At 47.7% G+C, this 12557-nt stretch overlaps 1 protein-coding gene across 8 annotated transcripts in view; it reads right to left on the bottom strand.

The window, feature by feature from the left end:
• The window catches only part of AMPD3 (adenosine monophosphate deaminase 3), a 60283-nt gene that overhangs the window by 22848 nt on the left and 24878 nt on the right, over window positions 1–12557 (bottom strand). For 7 of the 8 annotated variants that reach the window (XM_047877631.1, XM_047877637.1, XM_047877635.1 and 4 more), the window contains exon 3: window positions 3386–3590. In XM_047877631.1, coding sequence (XP_047733587.1) covers window positions 3386–3590 — 205 coding nt within the window. Of the gene's footprint in view, window positions 1–3385; window positions 3591–5694; window positions 5921–12557 lie in introns of those variants that run through there. The other variant, XM_047877639.1, reaches the window with a different exon arrangement.

Genomic DNA, 12557 nt, shown 5'->3' with positions numbered 1-12557 from the left:
GACGTCCTCTTAGTGAATCACTGAGCCCAGGGGTGGTCTTGGGGACCCTTGGCACAGGAGGAGAGTTACGGCTGCCAGAGACTAGGGAAGAGGCAGGTACTCTAGCCTGCACCCCCAAGGCCAGCCCCAAGTCCTGCTGATTAAACCACAAGCCTGCTGTTGCATCCTGAACATGAAGAGGCAAGGCCAGAACATATGTCTGATCAGAGGGTGAGTATCATCGCTTTCACATGAGGGACTCACCTGAGTCCCTCAGAGGGAAAAATAAAAACTCTGCACGCTCTGTCTGCTGCTTTGCTTTGGCTTCTGATTCGTGTGTTAATCATTCAATTCACCCAGGCAACAAGTGCTTGTTGACAAGTGTTAGATTTCATTTTGGTCCTTACAGCAACCCATTTTACAAATGGGGAAACCACGGCCCAGAGAGGCCCAGAAATTACAAAGTCAAACTTCGGATTCTGATCTGACTGGGTCCCAAAGCCTAAGCATGTTCTGCTTTCCCAGAGCTGCCTCGTACTCAAAGACAGACAAGATAAATTCCCACCTTCCATTGGGCTCATTTACCTCTGTGCATTTGGCAAGGATGTGTGTGGCAGAAACATGAATGTGTCTGGGGAGACAAGCCACTAACCAGACAGTCGTAACAGGAGGTAAGTGACACAGCAGAGGGAGGTACCAGATGCTGGTTGAGCATGGGGCGCCGGGGTGGGGAGGGTGGCAGGGGTGTTCCTGGAACTTTTCCTCTCTGCTTTAATTAAAAATCATTTTTAGTTTTGGTGCACCTGGGTGGCTCAGTCCGTTAAGCGTCTGACTTGATTTCGGCTCAGGTCATGATCTCATGGTTCATGAGTTCAAGCCCCGCACCGGGCTCTGTGCTGACAGTGTAGAGCCTGCTTGGGATTCTCTCTCTCCCTCTCTCTCTGCCCCTCCCCACCCGACTCACTCTCCTTCACTCTCTCTCAAAATAAATAAACCTTAAAAAATTTTTAAATCATTTTTAGTTTTAAAATACTTTAAACATAAAGACAGCACTGAAGATAATATGACAGACACTCATGTGTTTACCTTCCAGAGCTAAACTTTTAATGTTTTTCATTACTGTTCCAGATCTCTTATATACATGAATAAATAAATCATCATAGATATAGCTAAAACTCTACCCTCCTTGTTCCTTCACCCTACTCCAGCCTCAGAGGAAGGAAGTTGGTGTATATCTTTTCCATGCATGTTTTTATACTTTCACTAAATGTTGCTCCTCACTTTGGTTAAGAAAGTAACTTCTCCTTTCCTGATTCCAAATGTCCCCATAAGAGTGTGTTAATTCCATTTTACACTTTCCAGTGGATGGCTTCTGAGAGTAGCAGGAATAGGTGAGAAGACACAAACACCTTAGAACCTTAGACAAAAATATGTCCCTGCCAATGACAAAGCCAAACACCTTGCAGAGCCAATGGACTCAGCCTGGCAAGGGGCTCAGGCCATGGCTAGAGAGGGTACTTGGGATCCCAGGGAATGACCAGCCATTGGCCCACTTATAGATACTGCAGGCCCCATGCTGACAGTGGGCCTACTGGGGGCCAAGGTGATCTGCAAGGTCAGCCTGTTTCTCATGGACTCATAGTTCTCTGGGGACCAACCGCCCAGCTCAGGGGCTCTGTGCCAGGAAATCAATGGAAAGAAGCTAGCTACTGAACCAGGCCAACATCCTCCCATTCAGCTGGCTTTCAGTCTACTTCAACTCCCCCTATTCCTGTTCTGCCCACATGTCAGAGGCCAGGTAGACACCAAGGACTCCTGGTCAGGATACTGCTTCTTTGGGGAAGGACTGCATTGTTTCCAATCCAACAAATTCCCATCCATAAGAACTTAAAGTGTGGTACATCCACACAGTGGAATATTATGCACTTATATATATTTTTAAAAAAAGAACAAGGAAGTTCTTTATCTATTGAGAGGCATTATCTCTAAGATGTACCGTAAAGTGTAAAAAGCTAGACTTAGTATAATGTGTAAACTACCATTTGTGTAAAAATAAACAAATTATATGTGCCTAATTAATTGTAGGTACATAGGTTATTTGTGTGAAAACACACGAGGGTTGTCTCAAACAAATAACATATTTTTTAAAACTACAGGGTAATGTATAAGAAGAGTAGTAGCTACTTTGCTTTCTCAGATATATCATATATTCTAAAACCACTGTTAAAAAGAAGAGAGAACAACAAGGTCAATTGAGGTCAACAGGTAGCTGGTTGAGGGCCAGGGAGATAGAATCAAACTTAACCCTGGCACTAACTGATATTTCTCTTCAAGAAGTAGGGGCACCTGGGTGGCTCAGTCGGTTGAGTGTCCTACTTCAGCTCAGGTCATGATCTCTCAGTCTGTGGGTTCGAGCCCCACGTCAGGCTCTGTGCTGACAGCTCAGAGCCTGGAGCCTGCTTCAGATTCTGTCTCCTTCTCTCTGTCTCTCACCTGCTTGTGCTCTGTCTCTCTCTGTCTCTCAAAAATAAATAAACATTAAAAAATTGGAGGGGCGCCTGGGTGGCGCAGTCGGTTAAGCGTCCGACTTCAGCCAGGTCACGATCTCGAGGTCCGTGAGTTCGAGCCCCGCCTCGGGCTCTGGGCTGATGGCTCAGAGCCTGGAGCCTGTTTCCGATTCTGTGTCTCCCTCTCTCTCTGCCCCTCCCCCGTTCATGCTCTGTCTCTCTCTGTCCCAAAAATAAATAAACGTTGAAAAAAAAAAATTTAAAAATTGGGGAAAAAAAAGAGAAAGAAGTAAGCAATAAAAATGCATCATCCAACCAGGAAAATCAGCACATTTTTGGTGACTGTATTAACCGACTTGGTGTAAACCAAGCTTGTTCATTTTCTCCTCAAACCCCCTCTTCCTGGTTGGGAGAGTTTGGCCTGTATTTAAGGATACTGAGCCTAATCACATAGGAGAAGCTGAACAAGTAATAACTGATTTCACGCAAACCTGGACTTCAAGTCCACTCAACACTTGGAAACACTGAGGGGTCCGAGCTAGCATCTTCCTTAGTGGGCTGCAGGGACAGAGAGAAGCATTCTGGACCCAGGGAATGCATGGAACTTGCAGGCCACAGCCACAGCCCACTGTGCTAGCCTGCAACCCTAGGCCCCCCTCACGGGGATGAGCAGCACCCTAGACATACCCATACCCCACAACCTCTACTAAGACTCTCCTTCTCTTCAGACTTCTGTGCCTCTTGCCGGCCACCTCCTAGATACCCACAGACGATACCAGGCTTCAGGGCTGGGCATAGTCCCCAGTGGCCCAGGGGACCCTGGCCTCTGCACAAGGCCATCAGCCTTCATACAACCCCCAGGGGAGTGGGTAGAGAATGGGGAGTGGGAGACACCTTACCCCAGCACAGTAATCTCCACTGATGATGACCCGCTGGAACTCGGGAATGGCATAGGGCCCTGGCGTGGGCTGGCAAGTGGCTCCAGGGAACACAGGGGTAGTGGGAGACAGGACCGGACTGGCTGTCGGGGCACCCTTCCAATCTTGCTGCGTAGGCATTTGCAGAGACAGGGACTGGGACCGAATCATCTTGAAACTTTTCTTTCTAAAAGCCAAGGACAAGGAAAAGTGGGAAGCATCAGTCACTAATTGGGGCAAGTGATAAAGAGTCTTTGTTATGTACATGGCAGGAGAATTTCCCTCTGATTAATCACTGGTACTGGCCCTACCATTAATAAGTAGCCAATTATGGGCGCCTGGGTGGCTCAGTCAGTTAAGCTTCTGACCGCAGCTCAGATCATGATATCGTGGTCCATAAGTTTGAGCCCCGCACTGGGCTCTGTGCTGACAGCTCAGAGTCTGGAGCCTGCTTCAAGTTCTGTGTCTCTGTCTCTCTCTGCCCCTCCCTGCCCACCCCCCCCCCCCAGTCTCTGTCTCTCTCTTTCTCTCTCAAAAATAAACATTTAAAAAATTTTTAAAAAAGAAGTTGCCAATTATGCCTTCCTCTTGCACACATCTCTCTGCCTGAGGTACAGAACAGTCCTCAGATACCCCTCCCTGTGGTCACTAAAAATGGTTGTGGCCTGTGCAGGGCACACAGAACATTAGAGAAGGCAACTGTCTTGGGAGACAGAGAGCAGACCATACTGCAGGGGTCTAACACCAAGGGCAGGAGTGAGGACCATATTAAGTCACCCAAACTCCGAGTCCCAGCATCTGAACAGCCTCGGAAGGACAATGAACAGGGTCACAGACAGATAACCACCTTGTATTTCAAAGCATTCAAAATTTGGGGCACTGGAGCCAGAAGAGCTCATGATGACTAACTAGTCCCACCTCTTTTTTTCATGAAGGAGTCAGGGGCCCAGAGATGGAAGAGGGCTTGTACAAAGTCACAGGGCAGGGTGGCAGTTAGCCCATAGCCTACCACCTCTCTGGGAACTTATCCACCCCGTCACCCCCTCTGCTCCTTCCTGTGCCTAATCTGTGCCATCCTGGCTGCTGCTACTGCTGGACAGGTGCAGATCTGTATCTCTGTTACGAGAAAGAGATCAGTCAGCATCAATCTCAGGTCCCTTTGGTCACTTAGCACCAAAAGATGATTTTACAAACTCTCGGGGAAGTGGGCATAGGTTGGTTTTAAAGTGCCACAAGCTCATGCTTATTTACAATGATTTGTGAACACTCACCACCCCAAGTCCTAGGATCTCCAGGAAGGGAGTTAACCAGTAATGAGGTAAAGCCATGAGCACTCCCCTCTCCTGGGAAGAGTTCTGACTTTAATGACCCCAGGCCCCCAGCATAGCCACCCAGCAGTGCCCAATGCCAGAAACCATCCGAGGACTCAGCAGGATATCCAAGGCCTATAGTCACCAGCAAAGGCCTCAGTGGCCCACAGACCCACAGAACCCCTCTCTCCTCTAGGTGCCATGATACCTAGAAGGGGTGGAAAAATTGGTTGATCTCCAAACAGGCCTTATGTGTCACCTGGAAGAGGTTACCTTCCTCCTGACACTTGACCAGGTCTCCTTACAGGCCCGTTGCTAATTTTTCAGGAACCACATTTACCTCTTCTGTCTATACACCCAACACTTGCCATGGCTCTCAGGTCTTTATCTGCCCACTTGTGTTATCACCTCTTTGGGGCAAGGCTGTTTACACCTGGAAAGTAGAGGCAGCCCCTTTTCAAGAGTTTGACTTTGCCCTGATCTTGGGCCTTGCATAACAGATGCACTGAGTTGTTCAGGAAAGGCAGCCTGAACTCCAGGAGCCTACAACCCAGGCTCTCTCCAGCCTGCCATCCATCCTTTCCACAGAGCTAAGCTAAGCAACATGCCCCCAAGGAAGATGTCAACTCATGCCAGTCAATCATTCCTCAAAGGCAGATTTACCTTGACCAATACAGTTCTCACTTTGGCATCTTTTGGTTATTCACACCTACAGGAAGAGCTATTACTTTGGGCTCCCTCTAACATTCTGACCGGTTCAGCTGGGTCCCATAAGACTCTGGCATTTGTGTCATTCACATGCCTGCCAGCTCACTGTTTTGTCTCTTTGCCAACTTCACCCCCATGCTTCAGCCAATGCTGCCTGAGGGCCAGTCTCACCAGGGAGAAGCAAGGTAACATCTAAGGTGAGCAACAGGTAAGAAAGGTAATAAAGCCCAGTATAATCAGGAAGCTGGAAGGCTGCCTAAGCCAAGAACCCACCAGGCTTGTCCTAGGAATGTCCATATTCTTCTGCCTCAGTGAGGAAGCCAGTACCCATCAGCAGGTGCCCAAAGAGTTCTTCTTGAAGACATCCATTATGGCTCCTGTCTTGGTCTTCAAGTGAGCGCCAGACTGTCACATGTGAACATCTGTGGGCTAGGAGCTCAGATTTTGCAGGCACAGGGATAGGTTAAACAACAGATGGGGCAACTCCTCAGGGCTTGCTCACCTTGGGCAAGGGCTTGGAGTAACAAGAGCTAACCATTAAGCTTATATCTCAGAACATTGGAAAAGCTAACTGGAGCCCAAGGAGAGGGCCCTGTATTGTTTCTATTGGGGCACATAACATATTGCCACAAGCTTGGTGGCTTAAAAACCACACCCATTTATTGGTTCACAGTTCTGTAGGTGAGAAGTCTGGGTAGGCTTGGCTGGGCTCTATGCTCCAGGTATCAAAAGGCCAAAATCAAGATGCTGGCTTCACTGAGCTCTTATCTGGAGACTCTGGGAAAGAATCCATTTGCATGCTCATCCAGGCTGTTGGCGGAATCCAGTTCCACATGGCCATAAGACTAAGGTTCCTGTTCCTGGTTGGCTACTGGGCAGGGGTTGCTCTCTGATTCTTGCACACAGCCCCCTCCATCTTCAAAGCCAGGCATAGCTGCCTCTGTGCTCCAAACCTCTCTGACTTCCCTTCTCCTACCAGCCAGAGAGAGCCCCCTACTCTTTATATGTGTGTCATTAGATCAAGTCCACCTCTGTAGCCTCCTTATCTTCAAGTCTGCTACTGTGCTACATATGACAGTATAATCGCTGAGTGATGTCTCATCATATTCAGAAAGTCTGGAGATTAGGGAGGGCCATCTTTGGGGAGGGCATTTTAGAAATTCTGTCTACTGTAGGCGCATATCTAGTATCCATTCTATTCAACCAAGGCTCAGCCAACAAAGGTGGAAAGCAGCAACTGAGTGACTGAATATGTGCGTGTGTCCACACACCTGTCTTTCTTTCCCTCTCAAGGCTGTCTGAAGCCCCGCATGTGTAACAGCAATAAAAGAAGTTGTCTTTTAATAAGCTTAAAGTAAGCTTTATCTGGATTATAGAACAAGGGAGTGTCCTAGCTGGAAAGGATTTTAAACACTACACACCCCAGTCCTCTCATTAACACTGCCTCTGCTTGAATACCTCCACTGACAGACAGCTCATTACATTTCTGGATAAGACATCAGCAATCAATCATTTGTTCAAGAAACACTTACCAAGCACTTACTCTGGGCCAGGCCAGTGCTAAGCACACAAACAAGGTGAACAAAACATGATCTGTTGCCACTGTTAGAAAGCATTTCCTTATGATGGGCCAAGATCTGTCTGTCCACAGTCCCACCTGTTCTACCTCGTGCTAGCCCTTGGGGCATCAGAGTAAGCCAGCTCTCTCTGCCACAGCTGGCACGCCCCCTCTTTCCCCCACCCACACATCCACCTGGCAGAAACTCACTCCTACCAAAGAGCTGGCAGGGTGTGGGGCTGTGAGGATACCAGCTCCAGGCCAAGCCTAAGGGCCCAAGGGGCTAGGAGCAGCTTTGTCCTCTCTGAAATGGATGGCACTTCTGGGTCACAAGAACCTTCTTGCCCAAACAGGTCCTCTATACAAGGACACGAATTGGTCACATGGGCTGTTATTGTGGTATCTCTTAGCACCTGTCTGGTGCCCCTCCCCCCCCAGCTCTATGGCCCTCAGCTGCCCCTGCCATTCACTGTGTCCCCATCATTACCCTGCTCCATTTCCCAACCCTCCTCAACATCTGGGCACCCCAAAGCCTTCCTGTAATAACATTTGATTCATGTGTTAAACCCAAGTTAAGAACCCCAAGACCCTCTTCAATCTTCTAGAGAATAGCCAGCATCTTCCCAGGGACCTTCACAAGCCCATTGCCCCTATGTAGTCTGTCCAGAGGACTTGAAGGCTGGGAAAGTCACCAGACCAAACCTTTCACCAGAGGCTCTCAAATGTGTACAACAAGTCACTTTATTCAATAAAGTACCAAGTGCCAGCCCCCAGGGCTAGACAGATAGAAAATACACCTTGGACTCCAGGGACTGACTGACTGATGATGGCATAGATGGCCAGACAACTCAGCAGACTGTCACCACACAATGTCGTTGGTGTGTGAGAGGCTCTGGATATTTTGGGATCCCAGAGGAGACACCTAATCACACTGAGGGTGGGAGCAGTGAAGCAGCAGGATCAGAGATGTCTCCCTGCATCATTCTCAAAGGGAGAGGAAAACGCTTCAGAATGAGCAGGCTTGTTTGAAAACCTCCCTCTCACATACTCAGATCATTCTGGTAGCCGCTACCCTTCCAGATGAAAACTACCACTTTAAAGGTTTGGGGCAAGAGGGGTGGCTGTGTGGCTCAGTCAGTTAAGCATCTGACTTCGGCTCAGGTCATGACCTCACAGCTTGTGGGTTCAAGCTTTGTGGGTTCAAGCCCCGCATCAGGCTGTCTGCTGTCAGTGCAGAGCCTGCTTCTGTCAGATCTTCTGTCCCCCCTCTCTCTCTTCCCCTCTCCCTCCCTCTCTCTCTTTCTCAAAGATAAATAAATAAACATTAAAAAAAAATTATCTTAAATAAAGGTTTGGGGCAAGAGCCACAAACCAGCATAGAGATTTATTCACAGTTTTAATTGGAATGCCATTAGGTGGGGCAGGCATTCCCCACCTCCAGAGGCTCAGCTGTTGCTCTTGCTTCCACTGTCACCGCAGTGATTCATGTGAGAGTGGGGAGCAGTGACTGAGACCAAAGGTCCCAGCCGATCCAGAAGGAAGAAAGCAGATACAGCTGACTATGGTGCACTTCCGTGATGGGCAGACACTAGGAGAAGGAATGCCAGGCGCTTGGGCCCCGTGGAGAGCACTTACTCCATGTGCCCACCAAGTGACCAGTGGCCTGCTCGGGGCGGGGGGGGGGGGGGGTGGTGGTGGCTTTGAATTGCACACTTGAAGCCTATCAGGTGTAAAAATTCACAATCTCAACCCCTGTTTCTTCCTTCACTTCCCTCTGATAACCTGCCCTCCCTTGTCACTATCCCCCTCTGCTCTCTCCTGACCAAGCGTAGGACTCCATTGCCCACCAACTCCCTTCCCATTGCCCTTCCTCCCCAAGGTCCCCAGCTTTTTGTTCTTAACTTTAAAAGCAGATGAATCAAACGGGTTTAAATGAAGCTGCTTTGTTAATGGCCCTGAATTTTAAAAGTTGCATAGCCCTAATTTAAGAAATTTTATTAAACGGGGGTATCTGGATGGCTCAGTTGGTTGAGTGTCCAACTTTGGCTCAGGTCGTGATCTCACAGTTCCTGAGTTCCAGTCCCACATCGGGCTCATGGCTGTCAGCCTTGTCAGCCTGTCAGCTTCTCAGTGCAGAGCCCGCTTCAGATCCTCTGTCCCCCTGTCTCTGCCCTTCCTCCACTTGTGTTCTCCCAAAAAATACTTAAAAAAAAAAGAAATTTCATTGAACAAAATGATTTAATAACATTGTAGCTGTACTATGCTCAACTCATAACAACTATCTGTTTATCTGTTTTACTTGGGAAAGCAGCTATTCTAGAAAGCTACATTTTTCAGACAAAGTCTGTCCCCTTTATACCCTAATTTAAAAAACAACAACAACAACTATGATGTGGCTTTTTAAAATGAAATTCATAATTCCTATATCTTAATCAGAGCGTGCCGAACATAATTGCAAGTTCTCTCGATGACTCAGAGTCATCACCGTGTTACCCAGTCATGAGCTTAAAGGCATTTTGTCCCAAGACTTCAAATTCTTGTGTCTGCTTTTCATAGTTTCCTCCCTCACTGGTGACTGTCAAATAATAATGACAGAAACAAGAACACTAATGATGTTCCAAGTGCTGTCCTAAGTAGTCATGCATATTAGCTCACTTAGTTCTCCCAAGGTAGGTGTTTTATTACCCTCATTGTGCAGATCAGGAAATAGGCTCCTGCAGTGAAGACCTCGCCCAAGTGCACTCAGTACTAACACATGGGCGTCATTTGAACTCAGTGGCCTTGACTCCCACGCCTGAGCTTACAGTCACCACAATGACCCTGCCTGTAGAAATTCCTCTCCCCACTTCTAGTCTCCTTCCTTAAATCTGTCACAGGATAAGAAACAAGATCACCAAGCTTATTATATGAAGTAAGAATAAATAGATGGGACGAGAGTACTGGGGACATGACAGCTGAAAGCTACTAGGGTTTCTTTGGGGAATGATAAAAAATGTTCTAAAACTGATTGTGGTGATGGCTGCATAACTTTGCAAGTATAATAAAAACCACTGACTTGTACAGGTTAAATGGGTGGGTTGTATGGTATGCGGATTGTATCTCAATAAAGCTGCTCAAAAAGAAGAAATGGGAGAGCTGGGGAGCACTAATGTACATTTTGGTTGCACAGACATTTTTCATGTCACCATCAGTGTTGGCTAAGTTCCAACTTTGTACTTTAGTAGGGTAGATGCGCTCTGGCTAAGTAGAATGATAAATTCAAAGTGAGCAAAGGCAAAAAAAAAGGAGGAGTGAACAAAAGAGAGCTTCTGGGTACTTCTCAGGTTTTCCTGTCTTCTTTTCTCTGCCCCCTAACTTTGATTCCATAGATGGTCCACCCCTCTTGGACCCACCCCCTGACCCACCCCCACGTCCCAACAGAGTCTTAGCTAATGCCATCTTCCTAAGGAAGTAGAGCCCAGTAGCAAACTGTCCCTGCTGGCCTCCTCACCCAGCCTGGGGGAGCAGTGATGGAGACCAGAGGTCCCAGCCTCTGCAAAACAAGTGCTTCTCTGAGTAGGCTGAATCACTGGCTCCCTGGAAAGAGCCCCCAATCCTAGAAGGGCTGTGTCTGAACCCAGCTCAGCTCTTACAGCTGCTGGCTTCCTGGAGCCAGCCTCCATGTTTTAGGTGCTCATCTTTCTTATTCACAATCCAGTTTTTCTTCTTTTTGGAAGAAACTGTTTTATTTCCTGATTTTAGTTTGTGCCTTTACATTAGACCTCCAGTAGTCTTCGCTTGCTTGCTTGCTTGCTTGCTTGCTTGCTTGCTTGCTTCGTAAAAGAGAAAAAGGCAATGGTTGTAAAGAAAGGCTTTCTCCAAGTGCCAGGAATATTCAGGCTTCTCAGAAGAGCCAGGGTGAGGAAGGGCTTTTTCCAAACGATGTCCCTTCTCATGTCACAGTTTGAAACACAAACCCACAGACTCTGGGTATCTGGAGATGTGCTGCAGGCTCTAGGTCTGTGGGCTCCTTGCAGGATGCCTCCACATCACCACTTACATTCCAGAGTGTCAAGGAGGAGCCAGAGACAAAGAGGAAGCTGGGGAGAGGGTTCCTCCAGGGACTGTCCACATCTGAATGTTTGGATAATGGTGCCTCTACTGAGCAGTGAGGCTGAAAGAAAATTAGGGATGTACCGCTCTGGAGAACACTGGGACTTCTGACAGGTAGTCTGGGGATCAGTCCATCCTTTGGCAGAAAAGAAGCTTTTCTTTTGGGGAGCTCTGGCCCAGCTTCCTTCATTTCATTCAAAAGCTGGCAATAATACCCTGGGGAGCAGCACCCAGTGTCATTCCAGCATCTACGGGTGGAACCAAAGACTCCGCCCCTGGCTGGAGATGGAATAGGCTCATGATCAAGGTGTGGGGTTCTAGATTCAAAAGACATGGGTTCTTTGGGGCACCTGAGTGGCTCAGTCAGTTAAACGTCCGACTTGGTTAAGTGTCCAACTTCTGCTTAGGTCATGATCTCACAGTCTGTGGGTTCAGGCCCTACATGGGACTCTGTGCTGTTAACACAGAGCTTGCTTCAGATACTCCGTCCCCATCTCTGTCTGCCCCTCCCCACACACATGTGTTCTCTCTCTCTCTCAAAAATGAACATTAAAAAAAAAAAAAGTCGTGGATTCTACTCCCTGCTCTGTCACTTACTCACTCCGCATTCTCATGCAAGTTAATTTAACCTCTCTGTGCCTTAGTTTCCTCATCTGCAAAATGAAGTCCATAAGAATATCCAATTAATAAGCTTGATGTGGGGATTAAAGAATGAAAGCAAACCACACAGCCCAGCACTGAGCCCACAGTAAGCAGTAGCTGATGCTGTCTCCCCAGGAGTAAGTCAGGCAAACAGTGAACAGTTAACAGAGGGCTTATTGTGACACTGTTCTAGGCCCTTTCCATGTCAATTCCCTCATTCCTCACAACACCCCACAAAAGTAGCTACTGTTACCATCCCCACTTTATAGATGAGGAAGAAAGTAGGGCACAGAGACGTTTCCTAATTTTCTAAGGTCATAGAACATACTAGAGAGTGACAGAACACAATGGTCCAGAGAGCTGTAGCCACCCTGAAGTGCTATCTATGAAGATACTACAGCTTTTCTCTGTCACACATCCACTGCTCACCAACATGGCCTAAGTCCTAGGCTGGACCCTGGGGATCCAGATACAGAACTCAGGGAGCTTCCAGTGTTAGGGAGCATGTAGATGCGAACCAAGACCACCACATCCTAACGAGCAGGGACAGAACATAATTCCTGGAGAGGAGCCAGCCTATGGAAGAATTTCTGGAAATCATGAGGCACCATTTGGACTTAGAGTAAGAAAGTTTCCATTTTGCTGTTAGCCTGGGCATTGATAAAAAGAGTACACTCTCTTTTTGCAGATGTGAGGCCCGGTGTCACCCTGTAATGAAACTGGCCTCAGAACCCCACTATTCCCAATAATAAAAAATACCAGCACTTCTTCTCTTCCAATTATTAAGGGTCGAAAATGCTCAATTCATAAGACACAGCAGGTTCTGCACACCATTCAGTCCACA

The sequence above is a fragment of the Prionailurus viverrinus genome, chromosome D1, assembly GCF_022837055.1.
Source record: "Prionailurus viverrinus isolate Anna chromosome D1, UM_Priviv_1.0, whole genome shotgun sequence".
NCBI classification, from domain to species: domain Eukaryota; kingdom Metazoa; phylum Chordata; class Mammalia; order Carnivora; family Felidae; genus Prionailurus; species Prionailurus viverrinus.
This window is presented reverse-complemented; position numbering and strand designations above follow the sequence as displayed.